Here is a 26492-nt window from a genome sequence, read left to right as displayed (position 1 = left end):
GCACAACATATGTGTGAAAACAAATGTCCCTTGGGATGAAGAGGACCAACACCATGATGAAATGGACAATGGTGATGGAGGTGAAGCAGGAGGCCAAAACATCTGCAACACTGCAGCAGGGATTAGACGCCGCGCACACATTGTGTCTCAATTTTTTTCCTGATTAATCATGCTTAACTTTGTAAATATGTAAAATAAATGTCTACATGAAAATTAATGTAGGAACATCTTCCTATTTTTATTCCTTGAACTGTACAGCCCAAATGATTAGCAAGTATGTGTCTGGAAGTTTGTGTTACCATCACCTGCTGGGGTGTAATGGAGTATTCCACAAGGAATGCCATGGTTCAATTAGACAATAAAGGAAATGCTGCATGGGGAACAATGTTTTAAGTAATTTTTGTTTTTCTAAAACACTTTATTAACATAGACCAAGTCTTACACAGCTTCTCGCCTACAACCCCCCAGGCCTGCCAATGCGACAATGATGAATACAGTCGGGAACCAGACGATCTGAAGTACACAGCCTGATGCCGTCAACCCTGGGGTACGGCGGCGTTATGCCAATGTGCAACCAGCAAGACAGCTATAAGTGATTTTTGGTATTATGACCGTACACTTGTACCGTTCTCCTCGGTCCCAGAGGGTGGGATATGTAGGACGAGTGCTTTAGAGCCGGAAATGTAGGTGTATTTAGTGCTATATCAACCCACCCCCTACTCCTCAGCAGGAGGCCCCCCCCTCGTTCAAACACGAAAGAAAGTACCCCGAAAAATAAACGCACAATCCAACCCCTCCCCCCCACTGTCCACCCTGTTCGCTGATCTAACCAGTAATGCCTGTGCCATTTCAAATCCTGTGCTGGTGTCCATCTCTCTCCCCCCTAGCGCAACCACCTTGGCATGGCCTAAGCATGTCCCAAACTCACCCCCTCAGCAGCCCTAATCGACTACCACTCATCAGTCGCTACAGGACAGGCGGGTTTCAATACTCCACCCAGCCATCACCATGGCTGCCTAATTGCGGACGGCTCACCCATACCCCAGGCTCCAGGATTGTACTGAGCAGGTTACAGTTACTGTGTAGCCCCCCTCTCCTCTCATCGCTCATCCACTGTGTCTTCCCTGGCATACCTGAAAGTGTTACTCAAGCCCCATAATTTTTTGGGCCTACCAGTAGGAAGGAGGAGTCTGCTGTAGTGTTCAGCCTGTGTGGAACAGTATACCATGTCCCTGTCCCATCGGCTTTTTGTCGGGGTTGGCCCTCTCATCCAACACTGCGCCACCGTACGCCTCGCCAACAGCAGCCCCATATCCGTCAATCGCCTATACTCCATTGGTAGAGGTTTAGAATATCCCAATAGCGCCAATGCGGGATCTATAGGTAGTTCATGCTCCAGTATCTTGCTGAATTCCCAAATGACCTCCACCCAGAACTCATGAATGTTACGAGAACTCTATGCCATGCGTAGGAAGTCCAGTACTGGCGCGTGACAACGCTCACACTCCGGAGACTGTCGGAGGCCGTATTGGTGTAAGCCTTCGGGAGTGTGATATAGTCGCTGTAAAAATAGGAAAAGTATCAACCTTTGCCGTCCATTGAGTGAGACTCTTCTGGTGTTGGCGCAGCAGTACGTCCACATAGAATCATCTATTACCACCTCCATGTCCCTCTGCCAAGCCAGTCTGGCCTTGGAAGTTTCCTGTGCTCTGTAGGAGATAATGCTCTTGTACAGGTGTGTCATTAAGTGATGAGGGGAAGCAGTAGCTATGAGGAAGGATAGTTCTGGAATGTCCTGCGGCTCTGCCAAATCCAGGCCCAGGATGTCCCTCAAGGCACCCTGAAGCCTGTGGAATTTGAACCGTTGCAATAATGTTGGGTTTTCAACCATTTGTGCCACCTGGTCACATGTTGCGGCCTTACCCTCCACAAACAGAGCCCCCGCTGTCGCAATGTTCAACCCGTGAAGCGCTTGGACGACATTTCTGTCCCCGATGGGGGCCAGCCACTGTAGACACTCCACCGCCATCGCGGGAGAGTATAACAACGTCTCATTCCTAGCCTCCAATATTTGATTCCATGCATGTTTTGTAGCTGTGATCGAGTCTGGTAAGCCTACCCGGCGGTCTACTGGATTGCAAATCGTGGCCGGGAGCGGAAGAGGTGCGGCGAAGAGCTGCTCCATGCGTATGTGCGGGATATCTCTATGTCCATGAATCCATGTGTGCAGGTGTGTGGCTTGGCCCACCCTATAGTATCTCACTAGGTCAGGGGCACCGAGTCCTCCCAGCTCACATGGCAGCATGAGAGTGTTCCACTGCACACACGATTGTTTGCCTCCCCAGGCCAATTGAGTCATAACTTTTGTTACATTCCGGAATAAGGCTTCAGAGAGTATTATCGGCAGAGTGGCAAACAGAAGTAGAAATCTCGGGAGAATCACCATCTTCATGACGGCTACTCGTCCCATCAAGGAAAGCGTAAGTGTTAGACCTGGCACCTTGGCGTGAGTCTCCCTTCCACTTTTTGCTGATGTGCCTCCGATGTTTTGCTGGTTTTCCGACACTCAGGGCACTGCACCACGGCTGACCCGTGCCGCAGTGCAAGTGCTCCCTACTGTAAATTGTACATGCGATTGGTATCCATGATTGGTTCATTGGATTTACTGTTAGTCCCTAGTAAAGCGCACTAGAGAGTGCCGGGGCTTGTAGATGCCAATACTGCTGGTGGGCCTGCAGCGCTGGTTGCGCCACCCACCGAAGCAGCCGTAAAGATGTGTCTGGGAACTGCGACCGCAGAACCCGCGTGCGGTCTCGTACCGTCACGTCAGCTGGGCAAGTGCCCCCACTTGCCAGCACCGACCCTTCCCTTGACTACATATTAGTCACCCCTATGGTAGGCCTGCGGGCAGGGTGCGTTGTAGGTGTAAGGTAGGACAAGCCCTGATGTGCGTGGCATGTCCTAGTAGTGACTTACAACCAAGACCGTATTTCACTATTGAAGGCTACCTGCTCCATTAGGCCAGACTGAGCTGCGAGAATTATTACACCCTATAATCCCCGCAGGCTCAAGGAGCATGGTAGCGAGTCATGTTTAGTATGCCTGAACTCAGGATGATAAAATATTTCTTGTAGTCAAGTTTATTTTAGTATCCTGGGTCTGCAAATGCTACTTTTAGAAAGTTAGCATTTGCTTGCCTAACCATTTCGGCCCGCCTCTGCTGGTATGTGTATCTGACTGTCTGGGATGTGTGAGTGACAGGGCTGGAGGGATGACAGGTGGTGAAGGCGCAGATTACACCTTAGTGGGAGGTGGGAGTGCCTCTTGACTCGAACAGTAGCTGTGCACGGCCACCACAATGCTGGCTCCACCCTCCTGGGGAGCGGCGGATGACTCTGCCGACTCCTGGCCCAGGAAGGGCGAAGCCCCCATCAACAAGGTACTCTGGCCACCCCTGTCCGCACAATGCTGGCTCCACCTCCTGTGGGGCGTCTGATGCGCCTGCCCCTCACACTGAAAGCAGAAGCCGGAGTACACCCACCGGGGTACTCAAGGACTGAGAGTGGCTATGCAAAGGCCCCCCTGGCCTGCGAGAACAAAATAATTGGCCTATAAAAGAAGGAGCCCTGCTCCTTGAAAATTAGATCCTGTTTGGGCCACAGAAGGACTCTGCCCTACGAGAAGGACCGTGAGAGACAAGGAAGAGTGCTGACTCTTGCCTGTGTCTGGTGCCTTGCTGCTGAAGGAGAGGAAGAAGAAAAGACTACGAGAAGACTTTTGCTTTACTTTGTGCCAAACTCTGCTAAAGAGATCTCCAAGGGCTTGCAACTGAACTTGCCCCCTGACTGGCATCCCAGGACCAGTGGACGCTACCCCCTGGGAAGAAAGCGACTGCGGGTGCTGACCATCGCCGCAGCACCGACGGAGGAGTCTCCTCCAAGGCAACGACACCCACCTGACCACCGTGCCCGGGGCCCAAAGCAACAGCGAGAGCAAAGTAAGGACCAGCCGCCGCTGGACCGAACACCGTGACCGCAACTGCACCGGGAGCCCGAGAGCAAAGCGAAGGGGGACCCGTCCGGTCCGAGCTCTCGAGGTGACTGCATAACAAGCAGCCACTCACCTGCAAAGACGGACAGTTGCCCTGTGGGAATCCGCAAGGTCGGTAGTCTGCCCGACAGCCCAGCTGTGAGTCCACAGCTGCACCGGCACTTGGCTGGGTACGTCCTGCACTTGGGGACCGTACTGCCACTTGCCACCGCCGCACAGCCGCCGCCTCCAGGGTCGGAGCGGACGACGAGGAGAGGACCCTGCCGCCACAGAACACCGCTGCCCCGGATGACCAGTGACCTGCTCGGCTGAAGAGCCGCAACGATCAGCGACCCCGGGAAGGCAACGCGACGTGGGACAGATCGCCTGGACGCCGCCGGCTCCACAAGAAATTTGGTTAACACCGGCCTACGGGCCCTCAGAGAACTGCTATGAGAACTGTGGTAACCTGAACTGAGTAATTTGCAACAGTTATCGTAAAGTACGTTGACTGTATTCACAAGCCAGCTTAAAATCTATATAAAGATATATATTTTTACAGAATACAGTCTGGTCTCGTTGTGTGGTGGGTTGGTTGTAAAGGTGTACTATTGCAAGTGTTTAACCCTATGTGCCCCAAAGATTAGCCTACGACTGCTTAAGCCACACTACCTAGAGGGTAAGCAGAGGTTGTCTGGAAGGTAACCCTCAGCCCTGACGAGGAAGAGAGAGTCCCTGCTTGTCGCTAGTGTTGCACTGCGCCAACTAGAGCCTCCCCCTTCCTACAGTAAGCTTGCACCATCGCTCCACGTCATCCTCGCATCTACTAAACGCCACCCCGTAGTTTTCATTGAAGAGCACTTCCGGGTCTGTGTGAATAATTTCGGCTAGGTATAGTACCGGGTCCGTAAACCAGCGTAATGGGTAGTCCATGTCAAATCGATCCATCACTGGCGTCAGCGGAAACACCACCGATTTCTCCCAATTCACCTTCAGACCCGACAGGGCGCCAACACGCACTACCTCTCTGAGAACAGGGGCAAGGTACAATTCTGGGTTATGCACATAAAGCAACGTGTCGTCCGCATATGTCGAGATGACTATTTTGTAGGACGGGAAGCTGACTCCCCGGTACCAGTGGTATTCCCACAATGCGCACACAAGAGGTTGTGCCACCAGGGCTTACAGCAGGGGGAACAAGGGGCAGCCCTGTCTCGTTCCTCTGCTGATCGGGAAGGGGTCTGAGAGCCGATCCCCCAGTCGCACCCTAGCCGTTGGTTTCCCATACAGTGCACCTATCACCTGCAAGAAGTGCTCTCCCAGCCCCATACGACGTAAGAGCCTAAGCATGAACGGCCATTCAACGGAGTCGACCGCCTTTTCCATGTCCAGGAAAACGGCTATCGCATTTCCATCCTGACGCACATGCTGCATCGTACCCAGTACAGTATGTATATTATAGGACAAGTTTGGTCCCAGCACAAAGCCCGACTGTTCCGGGGCTACAACTTCCGGCGCAATGAGTGACAGCCGGGTGGCCAAGACCTTGGCATAAAGTTTAGCGTCAACCTCGATATGAGTTAACGGCCCTCGGGGTCAGCTCGGAGCGGCCACTGGACCAGCTTGGAGTGCGGGTTCACCATGTCAATACGCCCCTAGAATGTGTAGTGTAGCCTGCCGCTGCAGAATTACATAAGAGGCCCCTGTGTTGTAGTATCTTGCTCGTGAGTGGTAAGTTTGTTTCCTGAATTAAAGCTAAGTCCACACGCAGTCTCTGCAGATAGTGAAGTAACTCCCTCAATTTCTTGTGATTGTTCAGACCCCTAATGTTCCAGGTTAACACTTGTAAGGTCTCAGCTGGATTAGCCGGGGCCGCTACCTGAGGGTCTGCCATCGGAACTGACATAGTACAATACAACAGTACATTTCAGCAATGCCACCAACATTTCTCAAATCATGAAAGTGACATAGCTAACATTTAGTGAACAGTCACGTCCCTCTCCCACCCCCCACCCCACCCATTACTTCCAAATTCATTAAGCAACATAGCAACAAAATACATCTCCCCCACCACCTCAAAAAAATCTCACCCCCCACCCACAGCAGACCCACCCCAACCTGGCCTGACAGTAGCTCACCCACCCCACACCCCAACAGACCAACCACAACTAGGTTCAACCACCACCACAGTGTGCTTAACGCGCGGGGAAGCAGGTAGCCAAGTTACATAGTCTCTGCCTAGCTCTCTGAACTCTCGTGTGGCCCCCCCCTCCGCTCCCGCCATGCACAGCCACCAGGAGTAACGCAGCAGTCGTACATATCAAGATTGTCTGTTACACACCTTGATCTACCCTATCGCGACATTGGCCACATCCTGCCAATGTCCCCAGGTCCAGGCCTATAACCATTGATGGTCATTCACATAGTCTCCTGCAGCAGGTCCCCTCATATATCAGGACCAAATGTGTAGCACATTGCCACCCGGGCGTACCCCCACACTCCGTATACCCCCCGCAATAACACTAATCTGTACAAACTGCCACAGTCTCGTAAGGCAAGGAACTTCTCAACTCCCTTCCAGGGAATACGCAGCATACCACTGTCCCGGGATATCCATGCCAGAAAAATGCAAGCCAGTCCATCAAAGACAGTGATCAGTCCTGATCATCTAGTTGTCCGCCGGATCCTTCTCCCTCGGGGTTCCGCACTGTGTTTGTCTTCTGTTCCTGTGCACACCTTTTCATCGCCTGTTGTAGTGCCTTTGGATCCGTGAAGATATTGGAGTGTCCTTCCCTGTTGACGCGCAGTTTGGCCGGGTACAGTAAGGCATAGTCCAGGCCCATTTCTCTTAAGCGCTTCTTGTGCGGGATAACTTGTTTCCGCTCCTCCTGCACCTTCACCTAGAAATCCGGGTATAGCGAGATGGCGGACCCTTCGTATTGCAGCTGCTGTTTGGATCTCGCCAGGCGGAGCGCAGTGTCTCTATCCCTGTAATTGAGCTGTTTTGATATTATTGGGCGCGGCGGCACACCCGGCTGCGGTTTTGGAGCTAACGACCTGTGCGCCCTCTCAACTGTGAACATGTCCAAATTTACTTGTTCCCCCAGTAGTTTCGTGAGTAGCTGCTCCACAAATCGTTCCATAGAACCAGTGGTTGTGCTCTCCGGAATGCCCGTGATGCGTAGATTGCAGCGTTGAGAGCGTGCCTCCTAATCCTCAGTCTTATCGCTCAGGACTTGCATCATCCTCTCCAACTTCTTCTGTGCCGTGTCCAGGTCAGTTTGCGCCTCCTCCACCTCTGTCATCCTTCTTTCCGCCATGTTGTGTCTCTCCACCTGCTTATGTAGCCGTTTCGCCATCCGATCCATCCTATATGACATGGTGTCTATCTTGGACCCCAGGGCAGAGATTCTGGTCTGTATCCCCTGTTCCATAGAGAGCAGCATGTTTTAAATGTCCGAGTCAGCACTCCGGTCCTCCTCCGTCCCAGTTGTTGGACTGTCGTCCGTGGCCGGGCTATGCTGGAGCAGCCTCTTCTGAGAGAAGGGGAGCTTGCTCTGGGTTCAATCCCCCTTGCCCATTGTCTCTCTGAGCAATCACCGGCTGTGTCCTAGTAGGTGCGGGGTCCCCGGGGATGTCTAGGCTGCTAGTAGATACGGGGTTGCAACTCACAGGTACTCCACCATACCCCCAATCTGCTTGATGGTTGAAAGCAACGGGAAAAGACAACCCCCCCCCAACACCCACTCCTCAGTGGCGTGTGGCCTGAGGGGAACCATCGGCCAAAGACCTCAGGGTGCGTGCCTCTGACCCCAGTCGCAGTTGGCCCAGGTGCCAAACATAAGTTCAGTCAAGAAGCAGAATGAGGAGGAAACGGAGGTACCCGGGGGCCTCTCAACCGACCAGTGGCTTCACTGTACTCCAACCAGGTGCGCACCTCACCTCCTGTAAACGCTGACTCAGGCAACACTGCTCTGGCCTGCCACAGCGCCTCAGCCAGCGCATTCCGTAGGGAAATGGCGCCAAGCCTTCCAGGGGGGCTGATCAGCTCGCCTCTCAATCTCTCTAGTGGTGGTGCAGTCCCCAGTGCGGCCCCCAGCGGCTTCTGCCCCACAGCAGGCTGCTCAGCGCCCTCTAACCCTGGGCCTCCGTACCTCCGCCACCTCGGCGGGGGGGGGGGGCAGCAGGCCATCATCTCTCCCCCGGTGTTTGGCCGGTTCGGGGACCGCCCGCTCAGGTTTGGCTCCCGCTGGCTGCAGCTCCGGGGTCGCAACAGGAGGCAGTAGGCAAATTTAACTTCGGGAAGTGCGTGCAACGGAATACTGTGAAACCTCCAGACCACCATGTACGGATCATGTAAGCTGCTGTTGAACGGACACGCTTACTTGCGCCTGTGCAGCCTGCTACATGACCAAAAGCTGCAGCCGTGAGTGGTGGAGTAAGCCAGAGATGATGAGGCCAGCCGATTGCAGGCACTTTAGATGCAGCCACGCATTGCGGCTCTGATTGGCGGCTGGGCGGCCGGGAGGAAGCTGGGGTGGTGAGAGAGGTGGGGGAGCGCTGACAGCCAGAGCCAACTTTTGTTATTGTAGCCATTTTGTTAGTTGTGCCTCCTCGTGGACAGCCTCCCCGCCCCGCTAAGGCCTCCCAGCTGCCCCTCCCTTGCACCTTCCCCCTCCACCATCCATATATGACAGATGCCTCCCTGTGCAGCGGACGCGCCCCATGCGCGCGGGAGGTGTGCAAAAGTTAAGGCCATCTACGCCCGTCCACGCCTGGACCGCGCCCAGCCCCACACCCCCAGGCCCCTGCAAAACTCTCCACCCCAGCATTAAGTATGACACCGCCACCCTCCTAGCCCTTAACCCTGGATGCACAGCAAGGTAGCATAAAACGCCTATATACACTGCCTGCACTGTCCAACCTCATTCTGCATAAAAGTGACCACTCCATTACATTGTGACATCTACACACACAAACACTGATGTATAATCCACATTGTGTAATGAGTCCCTCTAACTTTGCAAGTCTCTAAAATTCACTATTCACTCAATTTGAAGAAGAGTCACTCAAAATCAAGATGAGTGTCGCATCGTTACCTAAATTGTCTCAATTACACCAATGTGTAGCATCAACACAAATGACAATAATAGCAAGCTACAGTAAAAGTGTAGCATCTACCATTAAAGTATAGCAAATCACCAAAAACGTGTCGCATCTTGAGAAAATGCATCGCACTATGACAAATGTGCCGCTTTCCAGATTGTAAATGCATGTTAACGTGCGATGCAACACGCAAAATATGAAAACGTCACGCATCTGCTGGAATACTTTACCTAGCTATAGAAATAATATCGCATCGTGAAATGCGCGTTGCAAATCATGAAAACGTGACGCAACGCCGGCAGGATGTGATGTCATCATTCTAGATTCATCCAAACCAGGAAGTGGAGTTTGCTTTCACTTTCTGTTAGTCTCTTTGGGTGTGTGCTTGGTGTTGGAGGTGTTCGGAGAGATTGAGACAGAGAGTTGTGTTTCCCTGTATCTTGTTGTGAGTTCATTGTGTGTTTGTTAAATTTTAGGTCTGTCTATTGTTAGTCTTGTATATCTTTTTGTATTTTGTGTCAAGGGGTGTGTGTCTTTAGGGGTATTTAGTATTTTAATAGGGGTGGGGTTTTGAGTTTTTAGAACTCACTTTTAGGTTAAGTTTCCTTTTGTCTCTGACAATATTTTTAATTTTGAAGATTTGTCAGAGCACACTATGTCTGGCAGGTCCAAGAACCTCACAGATAGTGAGTTTGGGGGGCTGTTGTGGTTGGTGCACCATTATCTGCCGAGAATGGTGTCCATGGGTGGCCGTGTGAGCCAAGGCTACCCCACGGAGGAGCGGAGAGGCAGATGGGAGCTTGTACAGGAACACCTGGAGCAACTGTTCGGCATCCAGCGTACTGTACATCAGATCAAGCACCGGTGGCAGGACACTGTCAGCCGTGAGGGTGATGTCCTGGACCATCTGGGAGTGGAAGTAGGAGGCCCAACCGGTGAGTACATTTATTTTTTTACTCATGTTGTCATTCTCACTAATGTACAGATCTATAAAAGGTTTCAATGATAAGCAAAGTATGCCTCAAATTTACAACCAGGTAAGGCAAATGTTATTCCTGCGCCGTGCTGCGTTAATTCAGAAACCACAGAGATGCAACATATTGAGAATCATATGTTGTGTGTCTGTGCATCCCCCTGCGCTCATGCACTAAGGGGCAGATTTATGTTAACTGGCGCATCCCCAGGGATGCGCCAGTTAACGTGCGCCACAGCTCCACCACCCATGGTGCGCCGCATTTATAATGCCGCGCACCATGGTGCGAAAACGGCACAGATGCGTGACACATCTGTGCTGAAAATGTGGCGCATTGCTGGAGTTGCGTTGCAAGCGCGACGCAGCTCCAGCAAGGCTCGGGGGTGCACCATCTGCACAATGCTGCGTCAAGACCTACGCCTGCTTCAAGCAGGTGCAGGGTTTTGACGCAGCATTGCCCTGAAAGTGACTGAGTGAAATCTTGTAGATTTCACTCAGCCACTATTAGGAGGTGTTCCTGCGCAGGAATGCCCTCCCCTGTGCCGAAACGCCTCCTGATGGCGCAGGGCTTCACAACGTGACGCATCTCTCAGATGCGTCACGTTGTAAATAGGGCGCATTGTTTGCACCACAGTTGCGTCAAAGTAAGTGACGCAATTGCGGCGCAAAGAGGCGCAACGGCCTCATAAATCTGCCCCTATCTGTATACATGCACTGGCGCAGGCACCCTTGCACTATGATGCAAGGATGCCTGCGCCATGGGGAGAAAATGGTAAGTACAGTGAGGGCCAAGATGCAGTACAACAAAAATGTTTTCACTTTTTCCACTTTCAATGAGTGCTTTGCAATGCAGCAGGCATTGAAAGTGGAGCACACATGGAGAAATGGAAGCATTTCTCAATGTGCCTTGCTACCCCACCTCTAGTGTGGCGTAGCATTCCTACGCCACTCCACCTTAAACATTTTGTTAAAAATTGTAAATGTGTCTCCCTCCAAAGGTGTTGCCTGTGAACATCCACAGCAACATCCATGCAACACCCCTTCCACGCACAGTGCTGCGTGTGAAGGGTATGTATTTTTAATGAGAGGTGAAGTCACGCAGGGTGGGTGTCCCTCTCCTCATAAATATGTATAACCACTCTGCACCACCACTACGTTGAAAAGTCTGACATACTTGTGGTGCAGTGGGCTAGTAAAAGACAACCAATGCCAGTAGATGTTGATAACTGTGATGTGGTGCATATTTGGAAATATGCAGGGAAGCATCATCACACATCCAACACTCATGTCCCTCCCTGGTCCACTGCATTTGTCTTTCACTTTGTAAGCTGCATCTCGGTGCAACATTTTTTAACAATGTGTGTAAAATACTGTGATGACATGGTGGAGCAATGGTGGAGTTGGGTTCAAAATGATACTTGGATGACGTAATGCTGAAGACAAACCCTCAGGGCTCCTGGCATTTCACACAGGATTGTGACGTATCACAGACATTAAGGGGTGCACTTACTTATTTAGGTGAATCCCTGCATATCAGCAGGGATGTAACACAGGCCTCTTCCATGCACACCTTGCAACACTGTTGACTTACATTGAAAAGGGTAAAAAGTTATGCACCACTGGCAATAGGCCTTCATTATTGCTTCCCCACGTATGTAGGGCGGCTGATCACCCAGCATTGGTGCCTATGATTTTCAATGCAGCACACCATGGATGAACAAATGAACTGATGTTTAGTTATATTCATTAAATGATCTGATAGTATTATATGTATTGCCTTTCACTAATTTAACTACAGTATAATGTAATAAAATATACATCACAAACAGGAATGCCTGTACTTTTAAACAGTCAATTAGGCAATATGTATTCTGGTCATCCTGGACTGCATTGTATTGTGGAAACATTCACCCAGGTAGCAGATGTGGCCAAGAGTATAGGTAGTGCCTGTGGGCAAGATGTAGTCCAGCGTGTGGATGGGGGTGTAGATGGGTGTTGTGAGGAGTTGTCTGAGGCCAAGTTTCGGTAGGTTGTGTATCCGGGTGGCAGGGTAGGCGTCATAATTCTTGTAAAGGTGGAAGTTGAAGTCCACAAGGATGATGTATTCCATGAAGGCAAGTGCATGGATGCTTGCAAGGTTGGCAATGGAGTTCATACATTAAGCCAGGGAACCAGGGGGTGGGTCAATTAGTGTCCCTCAGAGGGTGAGGTTCTTTTTGTTGTGGATCTGCAAGTGCATTTGTTTGCCAGTGTGGAGGGTGATGTCTATATGGCTAACAAACGTGATGGCATTATTGTTTACAATACCTATTCAACTTCGTTTTCCATTGGGACAATCCATGCAGGTGATCTTCTATACATCCGGGATGGCTATAGGAATGTTGTTGGGCAAGGAGTTGTTCCAACAGGTGTCACTCTTGAAGGCCACATCTGGGGCAGAGGTGTCTTGCAGATCCAAGTGCAGACCAGCGTGTAATGTAGCAGAGCAGGTGTAGTGGAGTATGCTGTGGAGGTGTGTGTGTTCAGTATTTTGACATTTGGTGGTCCGCTCACAGGTGAACCTGCATGTGTGGTTCAAGCAAGGTATGTGGGACCGTTTCAGGGTGTCCTTCAAAGTGTAGTGGTTTTGGCATGCCATGAGTATGTGGAGGCTGCTTGTGTCACTGAGGAGTGTGCTGTTGTGGAATTTGCGTGGTCCATGGAATCTGATGCTGGCCAGCCTCCAGACATGAGCATATGGGCTTGCCTTATGCGCGCCTTCCGCCACCCACCTAATGGCATTACAATGTTAGCTGGGAAGGCAAAGCTGCTGGGAGGCGGGATGCTGGGGATGGGGAATGGGATCAAGTGGGCTGGACCACAGGGGTATTTGCATCAGAACGTGAGCTGTTTACACGGGGGGGTGAGTTGTCAAACATGATCAAACAATGTACACTCATGTGGAGGTCAACATGCATTACCAGAGTCCATGTACATTTCCTACCTACATTTTGTAGGACACATGAAAGGGTAGTAAAAGACTATAAATGACATGCATAAGTTACCGTACAATCTGCCCGCTACAATATTTTGAATTTATAATGCTATGCATTAATGTACATATTTGCACATTGTTTGTAGGTGGTCCGCCGCCATACACGCAGGGGGAGATCGACAGCTTCGAGGACCCCAATGCAACCAGTGAGTAAATGTTTTAATTCCTACAGATTGAAGTAATGTGTGTGGGAGCAAGATGCACTGTGTATGTGCCCAACTATGGCATGCTCAATGCATCCACTTGTATCAAATCTTTGCTGACACCCTCAAAGTGAATGTAACATTTTGTGAGTGTTTGTGACAGAAGTTGAATCATGCATGGACAAAATGAAAGGCACATATGTGTCAGACAGCCCATTACCCTAGGAACAAAGTAACGGTCAATGCCTGTTTCTTTTTGACACTGAGGGAGCAGAATGCAACATGAAAAAGCTAATTCTTTACACGTACATCTGTGCAGTAAGGCATGCTGAACACAGTGCTCACTACGTGTGTTTAGTGAATGTGTTGTGTGAATGATTATTACAGGCTGTGGTACCAGGGTTGCAGTGTGTGTAAGCTCTAAATCAGGGGGCAGATTTATGTCGGACTTGCGCCAAATTTATGCCGCCGTTGCGTGACGCAAAGGCGCAGAAACGTGGCGCATCCCTGCGACCTATTTACAACGTGACGCATCTAGGCAGATGCGTCACGTTGTAAAGCCCTGCGCCACATGGAACCTGCGTCAGGTTTCATGTGGGCGTTCTGTCGCAGGGTGGGCGTTCCCTCGTAGGAAAGCCCCGTAAAACTGATGCAGTGAAATCTACAAGATTTCACTGAGGCAGTTTTACGATGCTGCTGCGTCAAATCCTTACGCCTGCTTGAAGCAGGCGTAAGGAGTGACGCACCACGTTATGTATGGGTGGCCTCTGTACATTGCAGGAGTTGCGTCGCACTTGCGACGCTACTCAAGCAATGCGCCGCCCGTACACCACAAGATGCGTCACGCATCTGCCCTTCCTTGCACCATGGTGCACCGCATTGTAAATGCGGAGCTTCTGTGGTGCCGCATGGAGGGAATTGCGTGACGCATCAGTTCTGGAGCATCCCTGCTGATTTGCAGAGATGCGCCAGAACTCATAAATCTGCCCCCAGGTGTACTGTGGAAGCACATGGCTTTCTACGTTTGTTCACAATCACTGTTTTACAAGACACGTACACCTACAAATCAGTAAGGGTGAGATTTATGTTCGCTGTTGCATCCCCAGGGATGCGCCACTTAATGTGCGCCATAGTGCGCCACAGGTCCCCACCCATGGTTAGGCGCTTTAACATAGCGTTGCACCATGGGCCACAAACGCCACAGATGTGTGACACATCTGTGCTGAAAATGTGGCGCATTGCTGGAGTTGCGTCGCAAGCGCAATGCAGCTCCAGCAAGGCTTGGGGGTGGCCCATCTACACAATGCTGCATCGAGACCAACGCCAGCTTCAAGCTGCCGCAGGATTTTGAGGCAGCATTGGCCAGAAAGAGACTGAGTGAAATCTCATATATTTCAATCAGCCACTTTCAAGAGGCTTTCCTACGCAGGAAGGCCCCCCCCTGCACAGGAACGCCTCCTTATGGCGCAGGGCTTTACAAAGTGACGCATGTCCTAGATGTGTCACATTGTGAATAGGGCCCATTGTTTGTGCCGCTGTTGTGTTGAATAAAATGACGCAACCACGGCGCAACCGCATCATAAATCAGGCCCTCAGTGATATTAGCAAAACTTAAGATGCCCACAGTGCATGTAGTGCCTTTTCAATGTGTAATACTTTGTGCATGCTGCATCAAAATCGCACCGTCACTCCTCGCACAGGTAAGCACAGCATCCCTCCGTGTAATGACACTGGGCCACACCAGGATCTGCTGAAGCAAACGTATTTATCATTTGGCCCACACCAACCCCTAGTCCAGGAATTTGCGTGTCCATTTTGTTGTGCGAGTGTGGGTTCTGAAATGTTACAGACATGTTGCTGTATCCAGATTAATTTTGTGTTACAATATATGCTTTTACATTGTGTAAATGTCCTCACAGTAAGTGAACAAAATAAATTCTATCCCACAACATGTGCATAGGGCACACATTATGCAATCTGAAATATTAGCCTATATGAAGAGGTTACTGCCTTGATCGTACACACACCAATCCTTACATATTGCCATGCAGCATTCACTGGTGGTTGAAACAGGCCCATCCCACCATCACTCTGAATGGCAGTAACCAAGGGCGTATGGATTAAGTAATGAGCCCGTGACAGCCCAAAGGTATCCTGCACGTTGTCCATTTACAGGACAACTCCCTTGCTATTCCGGTCTACCACTCCCTACAGGCCAATCTCCATCCATGTAGCAAGGCCCAACCAATCGCCCACATGTGAAAGTGGTGTACACATGGGCAATGGTACCTCTGGGGCATGAGGGCATTGCACTCCCATCGTGCCATGGTACCTTTTACTACAAAGTGTCGGAGTCATTTTTTACTCAGTCAATAAATCCATCCTTATCTTGTGTGATAAATATCACTAAGGATGAGACGTGCCGTCCCACCTCTGGTTCCATTTTATATTCAGCTTGCATTAAGTCCTGGGCCACTGCGTGGGTGAGCCCCTTCAATGGAATTGACAATAAGTACAAACAAAAATGTGGGACAGCAATTACCCCCTCTGCCCTGTGCTGCATCTGGGTCTCCAACGCCACCCTTCTACGTCCAGTTTCCGTAATAACAGTCAACATATCACAGAATTCTATGCACACCAGCAATGTATGGTACTAGGACAACAGACAGGAAAGTGCCACCATCATCACCAATGCCGCTCGTCCCACCTACAACCGTACCAACGTAGACCAGAATGCATGCTACTCCGATGCACTCTCATGACTCATACCATATTGACATCACTTTGTTATTCCTGGGTATGGTAAACATGTGTCCCCCAGTAATAGAGATGTCTCAAACCTGTTTTTGAAAGCATGCACCCCCTCCAATGCCTCCCCATCGTCCACGTGAAAGAACAAAAGGTCATCCGCATTCTTAGAGACAAAGTACGTGTGATCCGAGAGCCTCAGGCCACAAACAACCCTACACAATTGAGAACAAGTTGCTCATGTTTGGATAGCCAGAGCAAATTACTGAGGGGAGAGCAGGCAACCCTCTTGGCCTACTGGGTATTAGGAGGACATGAATAATCACACCTTTACTGTGGGGATGCCTGACAAATACAATTTTACTATCCAGTGGACAATTTCCACTCCCAGCCCAAAAACCCTCCTAACAGCAAACATGTAGCGCCACTCTGAGCAATGTAATGATTTAGCTATATCCAATTAAGGTCCTCTGCACAATAGTCCACCGCATGGTCTGTGTTCAACATTTATATCAACTTCCATAGACTAACGGCCATATTCCTGGTAGGGATGAAACCAGCCTGATCAGGGTGTACCAAGTGTAACAGGTGTGTGAATACTTGTGCATACAGGATGAGATTTGTCATCACATCATCCATGGGCAGCATGGTTAGGGGACAGTACCCACAAAACTCACTTTGGACTTCACACTGTATGAGGAAAGGGATAGTAATAGCTAACCTAGTCGTAGACAGCAGCATCCCCAGTTGGCCAGCCCCCATAAACATCAATGGCATCTGAGGTGCAAGAATGTTGACATTACCCTAGTCAAGGTTGATGGTGAGACCATCAGCCCACAGGGGTTTTGTTCAGGGCCACTTCTTTTACACCGCACCGGACTTCCATATCCATAATATCCCTACCAAGAGAGTGCACCTGCTCCTCGTACACGGTGTTTAAAGAAAGCCTGTGCCTCTGCTTCCCAAACCTGTAACTGGCCACTATGTGTATCAGCGGCCACTATATGAATCCAAATGAGATGAGTGTGTACACATACCTATCTGCTTTGCCTTTCATTGGATTACAATTATATCCAACATGGGGATTTTACCCTTAACTACGGGCACCTCCTGTGTATCGTGCTTTATATTGTCACACATATACCTTTGACTTAAGACAGCGTGCTCTTCCATTGCAATGTATCCATGCCTCACCCAATGTGATCTCTCCCATCCTCTCAACTTGCATTCCTTCTACTCAAGGATGCATGCGGCTATGATACCCTCACAAGTATCTTTTGCAATATGAACAGGTAAGACAAGATGGTTCTACATAAACCAGCGTGGGATACCAAGGCCACGCTTGAGCAGACAAGCACATCTGTTATACTTGACAGTATGTATGTGGCCAGATGCTGGTGTGTCATTTCATGGCAGTCATTAGACTTGGCCACCACCTAGTGGCCCGTGGTCATGTGACTTTGGATGTATATGGTAGATGGCAATTTTGCAGTGTGTCATCACAAGAGTGGTGGTCTTATTTTCATGACACTTTCCATTCACTCTTTTGATTGTACAACTTAGGTCATGCTGATGTCCATCATGTACTGCTTGCCTTACACATGTTCCCTTTTTCCATACAGATAACATGAATGCAGCGGAGGAGCGGGCTTTCCGCATCCGGAAAGCTCGGTATGGACATATACTTGCCGTTGCTAAGGCATTTCGTTGGTCGGGCGCCAATACCAGAAGAGGAAGTTGGCGCGAACCTGGGTTATTAAGTCATCGAAAGGCAAAAGTGGAGATAAAGTAAAAGCACATGTTCCGTCAACACATGCAGGTGGTGCTGCTGCCGCCCCACAAGCATCATCATCCACTGGAGGCACGGCAACTGTTGATGCTACAATGTTGGCTGCCATTGACAGGAAAGTTGATAATTTGGAGGCGAAAATTGTGGCATTAGACACCAAACTCAACAGGGTGCAACTGACATTGGACCACATCATTTCTATGATTTGAAGCATATCTGGCAATGTTTGGACAATTTCTTTTAGTTCATAGTGAAATGTTGAAGGTTATTTGTTTTTAATATTTTATATAGGTTTAGATAGATAGTTTAGGTAGTTAGTAAGTTTTTATTTTTCTATTTCTTAATTTTAATTACGTAGTTGCTGGGTTTTACTTTTTCTATTTGGGTGGGTGGGTTTTCTTAGATGTGTTATATGTGTTTTAAAAAAATTATAAAAAAAATGAAAAAAATATATATATTTGTGGTTTTATTAGATTTGTGTGTAGTTTATGTTTAGGATAAGTATGTGTATGTCTCTTGTGCATTTATGTGTTAAGGGGGGTGGGGGCTGATGTTTACTTGTCCTGCGTCAAGCTAGGTAATTTTAGGCTAAGTAAGTTAGGGCATAGTTATGTAAGTTAGATAGGTTAAGATAAGTTAGGTTAGGTTAAGTTTAGATAGTTTAGATAGGGTTAGGTATTTTAGGATTAGATGTGAATTTTAAGTAATGTACATATTTTTACTGTTTTTGAGAAGTAAATTTTATTTGATTTTTCTACTTACATACTTTGTGATCTCTTGTTTTAAGTACTGCATTTACTGTGTTAGAAGTGTGAGTAAGTTGACACATTGAATGGATAAAGTTTCATGTTTGCGTGCATGTCATTATTATGTTCTTGCTATGTTGAAGCTGCATCTGTGAGTACATGTGCTGGCAATACCTGTGATGTCAAATCTTGTTGAATATGTCATGCACCTATTTGCATGCATTCCAAGTTCAAGCAGATGGCCTCTAACAATGTTCTTGAGGTCTCTCCCCGCATTTTAAACACAGACTCTACCGCCTGGCCAGTGTTGACCATGTCCCCCACAATACATACGGTGCCTCAGGGCACAATTGCCAGGAATGTGGTCACCGCTTTCACTCACCAGGGCAAGAAGTTCATTGAGCCAAGGTATATGGGGACATCACTTAGGTCTGCTCTTGTAATTTGAAGGGAGATTGTGAAGTCATGTCTGCCACCTCCTAAACACCACTCAGCCAAAGTGATAGAGGAATGTCCAACACTTACCCTGTAGTTATTCACTATTGTGCAGTGGGGTGGAGCTCGGGTAGATTGTAGCTAACGCACCCATTCCAAGGCATACTCGGTATCCATCATATGCATCTACGGATCCTCAGCATACAGTGATATTATATGCATGGTGACAACAGTTAAATGTCAATAGGAAACAACAGCGTGGACAAGGAACAACCCTGACTAGTACCCTGCCCCACTGGATATCACAAGGAGACCCCCGCCCAACCACCACCCTTGTGCTTGCCAATGAATACAACCTGTCTTTGCATCTCAGATGACACTCCCCACATTCTAAGACCCTCATTATTCAGAATAGATGAGACCACTGAAGGCTTTTGATACACCCACTAAGTGTATCACTGCCATCCTCTCCTCATCATAGGTCTCTCCCACAATTTATAACAATTGCCATACATTGCGTGCAGTGTAACGGGTGTAAATAAATCATGCCCGATCTTGATGAATGTAAGGCACAATATGCAAGAGGAGTTAAGTGGGCAGTATCCAGGTCAATCTTCGTAAATACATCATGAGCATGGACTATCTGCAATCTAGTGAGTTGTCCTCAGAGGCCATCCCCAGCTGAAGTAGGGGGCCGATCACCAGCTCTCTAGCATAGACTTGCAATACTCACAGATATGTGGCCTGACAATGGCTCTACAGCAGTGTAGGGGCTAGGACATCAAACTAGATCAAATGATGTAGACTTAGAAGCATTGACCTGGTGCAGTCGGCGGTGAGCCACCCTGCACCACCTACAAGATTCAATCCTAAGATAATGTGCATCCTGGACACAGTGATTTCAGAGTGAAGCTTACAAGTGTGTATGACTATACTTTCATCCATCACATGACACACATTGCAGGTAATGTTTACTGATGTAATGAAAATGTTGTTGTAGTGAGAATTGCACCATGTAACACAACAAGTTTAAGTAAGTGAAACATGGAGGTTGAAGAGTGTATGCATTACAAGAAAGGTTGTGGCAGGTAAGAACCAATTTGCCCATTCCAGTGCTATGTCCACTATGCCAGCGTACTTTCACATTGGTAGTGTAGTGTATTTGATGTATCTGTTGAACACAGCACAGATATGAACTGAGACAACTTGCAAACATACATCCCTCAACCAATGATGCCCTTGTCAGTCCAGCATTATCATTGCAATATTGTATTTGATTTAGTATGATTACATGTGAGTTACTGTGTGTGTTGACTCCACTTAACCCATGCATTGCACAGAAAGCAAGCTTTACAATTAGATCTTCATCCTGCTATTCCATCTGCATGGTGCAGCACAGTAGGGGTTACAGAGAGTGGCACATTGATCACGTTTCCATACTACACATCTCATTGTGTAAGAGGTGGTGCTTCAGTGTACAGCATGTTTGGTTTGGGTGCAAAGCCAGTTGTGACACTTCTTGTGTGGTGATGGTGAACATTAGTGTAGTTGTCTTATTCCATGTACTACTCAGTGTACCATGACTAATGCGACTATGGTGCCTACACAGGCACATGACCAATATTGTGGCATTACCACAGGGTAGGGCACATGAATGCAACATGCACTTCTTTATGGCCCAATTGATGTGTTTGCAAAGGAGTGTTTGCAATACCCAGCTGTACATTATTAAATAATTATATTTTTTACCAAATTATGTCACCCTAAAGTTTGACATTACAAGATTATTATCACAGTGTAATCACTTTTGCAAATATTTCTATTTCTGTTCCACATGTGTGTACTTTTCTCATCCAAAAATGTACACAGTACAATCATTACATGTTACACACTTGACACAATTGAACAGTGTTATGGACACACAGGTGGTCATGAAGAACTTGTTGACAAGTTTGACTGTGTTTATCAAACAACATTTTATTTGAGGGATGAGATTGTGATTTACACATTCTTAATTTCAGAATGTGTATTGCTTGAGTGTTTCATGCCTGAACATTGAGTTGTGACACATTTTTTGTAAGACAGGTGTGTAATGTCAGACATTGTTCTCCTCAGTGAAATGTTTAGTGTGTTGTCCTGGGACACCTGTGTGCAATAGTAGTTTACAGTCCTCTCTTCCTTTGTATTTTTATGGAAAATTCATCCTCTGAGTCTTCACTTTGTTGAGTAACTGCAGGGCATGGTGTGCTACTGCTTCCAGCAGCAATGGCAGAGGATGTTTGAGTGTACACATGTTCCCTCGAGGTTACATTATCCCTTTGTTCATTCAGCAAAATTTGCTGGTTTTTGATGACCGTCAGCAAGTCTGCATGAAAAGCTGTCATGGATGACAGGAAGAGGTCTTGACGTTGCTGCATGTCTCTCATTTGGTTCGCAATATCTTGCAGGTGCTGGGCTATTTCCCTGCTTGCATTTTGTGGTGGCATTTGAACATGCCTCTCACTCATGATCTTAGAAATGTTTCCCAGAGATTGTGATAATCCTGGTGTTTGTGTGGAAGTGCCTTCATCTGTGCCAATGTTTGCCAAATCTGGATTGATACTTTGTAGTATGGATTGCAGGATGGTAGCGATACTTGGCAATGCCACATGTAGCTCACTGAGGAGTTCCCGCTGAACACTTACAGCAGAACTTTGGAACTCTCGTTGTCTGTTCTGCCACTCATTAATAATGTTTGTTGTGGACGGTACAGGTGGTGTTGGTGTTAAAGTTTCACCTTCAGCAGCAACCACATCGTTGTCAGACTGTGGAGGGGGTGTGGGGGACCGTATGATGCTTCTTTCCACCTCATGTGTGTCAGTGTGAATGTTAGGAGGATTTTCTTCCATATCATCCGAGACAATGTTGTCATCCAGTTGTTGTGCAGTTGATGCAGCATCCACTAGGAAAAAATGTGCACATGTGTTAGTAGTGTTGGGATGTTTAATTGTAGAAATGTTTTATCAGAGCAATGACGTGTGCACTCATTGGTCAACACTGCTATAGTAAATTGGTTGTGTGAATACAGGGTGTTTGTCTGCTTCCAATACATAGAATTGATATGCCTAATTGTAGACATTATCTACATTGCAGCCCATGGGTACAGGTACTCACTCACAGTCTCACACACCCTCTTCATGTCATGTTTTTTGTATGCCTGCCTATCACAAGCAAAGGACACACTGTTTGTTTGGGATATTGTTGGAATATTTTTTGTCAAGACTGGATTTACAATAGTCTACAATTGAGAGTGACAGACAGACTGCTTTGTACACATTATTCATTACATTGCATTCAAGCAATGACTGAGTACAATACACATTTCCAACATATTGTATGCCATTATTGAACACAATCTCTTATGTCACTACCATTTTATGAATGATTGTATGAGTCAACCTACAATGATGACAAGGTAACTGACATTGGGTGTAGTTCAAAATTAACTACCCAGGCCCCAAATACACAACAAATGACAGTTGACACTGATGCAACAAATGCCATGGCCATACAGACACAAAGTCTGAGGAAGATATCTGGTCTACAGTACTGAGTGCATGATCTTTCATGAGCAATTGCAGTGTGCATATCATATCATTGTACACACATAGAACACAATGGCATACCAAAATTAATTATTCACAGAATAATTCAATACTCATGGTAGCAAAGCTCGTCTGACATTTTGAATCCAACATGGGATGGTGTGGTGCAGGGTTGTTGCTGAAAAGTGCTGTGAGCCATTGAGGTAGACCCAAACCCAATGTGGGAGCTGACTGTTGACGGTTTGCTCAATGACTTTGGCAGGGAAAGGGAGGAGTGGAATGGGGCGGTAACTCTTAACTTCTGTGTTGTCTGCTGTGGGTTTCTTCAGGAGGGTGCTGAATTCCACATGTTTACAAAATTCCATGAAGCTAGCAGAGTTGAGGGAGCAGTTGATGACATCTCGGAGATGGTGCACGATAATGGAGTGTGCTTAGTTGATGATGTGGTGTGGACAATGGTTCGTTGGCTATCATCATCAGGTGGATGGTGCCTTAAGTGGTGATGGTGTTCCAGGCGAATAGGTTGTTGGTGGGTGTTTCTGTTTGCAGGTGGGTGGGGTGGACTGATTCCCAAAGGTGTTATGTATGTCAGCAATCCTTTTGGATGATTTATTAGCCGTTTGTGATGGCTATGGTCATGTTGGGCACTGACGTCCCTTCATCCAGGTTTCTGTAATAAATTGTGGTGCAGATTTATGAGGCCCGTGCGCCTCCTTGCGCCGCAATTGCGTCACCTAATGTGATGCAACGGCGGCACAAACAATGCGCCCTATTTACAACGTGATGCATCTAGGAGATGCGTCACGTTGGAAAGCCCTGCGCCATGAGGAGGCGTTCCTGCACAGGGGGGGGGGGGGGGGCATTCCTGGGCATGGAACGCCTCCTAAAAGTGGCTGAGTAAAATCGATGAGATTTCACTCTGTCACTTTGTACATCAATTCCTTACACCTGCTTGAAACAGGCGCAAGGGTGACACACCATGCATTGAAGAGCTGGCTCCTGTGCATTGTGGGAGTCAGGTCACACTTGCGACATGACTCCTGCAATATGCTGCCCGTACGCCAATAGATGCGTCAAGCATCTTCACTAACTTGCACCATGGTGCGCCGCATCATAAATGCAGCGCACCATGGGTGGCGGAGCAGTGGCGCACTGTGGCACATGTTAACTGGTGCATCCCTGGGGATGCGCCAGTTAACATTAATCTGCCCCGCAATGTCTGGCAATGTGGTGTTGAGTAGGTTCCAAAGTTCAGTTGCATGTGTCTGAACTGAGCAGGTGTTCAGCATGATACACTTCAGGTGATTAGTTATGGAGCTCAGTTTGAAGTGTGAGGATTTGGTGTGGGTCCTGATGCTGTTCAACTTGCAGGAGTGGCAGGTGAAGGGTCCATGGGTGAGTCCTGGTGTGGCTTGGTAGCTGTCTGTGAGACGGCCGGAGTTCCATGCAGAGAGGATAGCAGCATCATACGTGATGCAGATGGAGTGGGTTTTAGAGGGGACAGGGGGGTCTGGCGCTGGGCACAGTCAAGGTGCAGACGGGTGTAGACAGGCTTACCTTTGGCACACCTTCAGCACACATAGGGCGCTTATACTGCACGTGTACCCTGCGCGTAGGCTGTTGTGACATAAGTGGATGGTGCTGGGGTGCATAGCAAGCGGGGAGCAGCTGGGATGCGGGAGCGGGTTGGAGAGCCGGGCTGGGAGGCACAACAAACATACAACTCAATGGCAGCAAGCAAAAACTGAAACAGGACAAGATTGTAGGGCAACCAGACAATCACTATTAAATGGACAGTGTCACCAGCACAACCAGGCACTAAATAAATTGTAGTAGGCAAAGCAAGCAGTGCACAGATCAATAATTAATGATGACCAGTCTTGCAGTGAAACACTATGCAAACAATGTTATGAGGCACAATGAATTGAAGGCAGCAATGGGCAAATGAAAACACAGCCAATTAACAATCACGCAGTAAGCGCTACGATAACAATGAGATGACATTAATGAATTCTCATTTACATATGCATTTACGCATTAGTGTGACTGACTATTGTAGTCATTGTCATTGTTTAAAATAATACTTGAACTATCGTGGGAGTGAGAACATTTATAGCTGCTATTGACACCATCACCCGTCACAGGGATATGCACACTTATTTGTACTTACCTGTTGTGTGTTCTGTCGTTTCTCTTGTGACACTGTCCTGACCGGAAATTCCTATTACTATTTCTTCCGGGATGACTTGTGCCACTTGCTCCTCTAGTTCGTCGAGGTCCTCCTGGTCTGCTGGGCTGCCTCCTCCTGTTGCTAAGGCTGCCTTGCGGTTTGCCGCTAGTTTTTCTTTGGTGCGGCGCTTGTAATCATGCCACCTTTTTTTACAGTCAATGACTGTCCTTTTGGCCTGTCCTACACTGTTTATTTTGTGAACAATTTGCTTCCAGATTGCCTCCTTTTTGCCATGGGGCAACTTTGAATTAATGAACAGCTGATGCTGGTACCTGGTGACCTCTGCCACCAGGATTTCATTCTCCTCATGGCTAAAATTAGACTTGCGTTTACGTTTGGCGTCAGCCTGTGCCTCTGGACTTTTGCTTGCAGGAGTTTCCTGGGGGTCCTGGCTGCTGGTATGTGCTTGTTCCATTTCTCTTCTGTGATCCACAGCTATCGCAACAGCAATTAGCGTCACGTATCCAGCTGCCTTTTAACGCATCCCGCACTTTAGAGTGTTGCGCCGGCGCCGCAATGGCGTTGCGTGTCGCAAAAAAAGTTACGTGACTTTTCCTTACGTTGCGTCAGGCTGACTTGCGGCACTTTTGCGGCACGTACGTCACGTCATCTGACGCACATTGGCAAGTTGCGACACGCTGCGTTCACTCATTGATTTGGCGCTTCCCCATTGACTTGCGTCGTCGCTGCGACGGCGCAAGACTTTTGACGCAACTCTACGTTGCGGGAGAGTTGCGTCACTCATCATAAATCTGCCCCTTAGGCTTTAGGTGTGCAGATCCATGGGTGGAAAATAACCATTGAAGTGTACAAGTAGAGTACATGCTAAGACCGATCTATAATGTTTGCCTGCATAAGTGGTTCATGTACCAGAGTGTGCAATATCACAAGGATAATCAGGAAAGGGAATGAACAAGCTCTCTATGTAAATGTGGCTACCTAAGCAAGCAGGTAAAGTGCTCTTCAAACAAATAAAGGGGCATAGCATGGCAGCAGTTTGTGCGCCAGCACAGGGGGAAGCACAGAGATGTGACATATTGTTGTAAATATTTCACATACCTGTGCTTTGAAAGTTACTCAGTGCAGCGCAGCCAAATGGCTTGCGGAATGCTCTGAGTCGCTTTCTTGTAAATCTGCCCCAAAGTGCATGTCACTTTCTTGTAAATCTGCCCCAAAGTGCATACTAAAACAGATCTTCAGTGCTTGCCTGTTTCATACATTAGTGCACTCATATGCCAAAATGTGCAGAATCGCAAAGGTTTTCAAACAGAGATGTGCATGGTCTCAAAATACAATGTAACTGCCTAGCCAAGCAGGTAAAGTGCTTATAAAAACAAGTAAAGTGCATACTCAGACTGATTTACAGTGTTTGCCTGCCCTATGAATAGGTAGATTTATTAACCCCTTCCGTGCTCCCGTTGGCCGACAGCAGCACTCCTTCCCTGGTGCTGCAAACGACCGTTGGCCGTCGCAGTCCCGCCCACCCTTTAGAACGCCCGCACCGCGGCGGAATTGCTAAGGCATTAACCAAAATATGCAAAATTCCTAGGATGACTCAGGAGGCAATATGTAAGATCTCAGGATAAAATGCAACTTCCTAAGGAGACAGATCAGGTGCTTCTAGAAACCTAGGGCCATATTACCAAGATGTGCGTTAAAAAACGCACATCGCAGA

At 48.1% G+C, this 26492-nt stretch overlaps 1 protein-coding gene across 1 annotated transcript; it reads right to left on the bottom strand.

Moving 5' to 3' along the window:
• Positions 1–21165: 21165 nt before the first annotated feature.
• On the bottom strand, positions 21166–25232 carry LOC147711184 (uncharacterized). Its single transcript, XM_086919427.1, has 2 exons — positions 24758–25232; positions 21166–21944 (listed from the first exon to the last, which is right to left on the bottom strand). Exons 1-2 carry the CDS (start codon positions 25230–25232, stop codon positions 21166–21168), a joined length of 1254 nt encoding a protein of 417 aa, XP_086775553.1.
• Between the last annotated feature and the right edge of the window lie 1260 nt (positions 25233–26492).

The sequence above is a fragment of the Lissotriton vulgaris genome, chromosome 5 (assembly GCF_964263255.1).
Source record: "Lissotriton vulgaris chromosome 5, aLisVul1.2, whole genome shotgun sequence".
In the NCBI taxonomy this organism is placed as follows: Eukaryota; Metazoa; Chordata; class Amphibia; order Caudata; family Salamandridae; genus Lissotriton; species Lissotriton vulgaris.
This window is presented reverse-complemented; position numbering and strand designations above follow the sequence as displayed.

Bases quoted from the DNA above. Each gene is read 5' to 3' on its own strand.
- LOC147711184 (XM_086919427.1), bottom strand. From the start codon at position 25,232: ATGGAACAAGCACATACCAGCAGCCAGGACCCCCAGGAAACTCCTGCA. The intron at 21,945-24,757 runs GTAAGTACAAAT...ATTTTTTCCTAG, and splicing joins AACGACAGAACACACAACAG to TGGATGCTGCATCAACTGCA.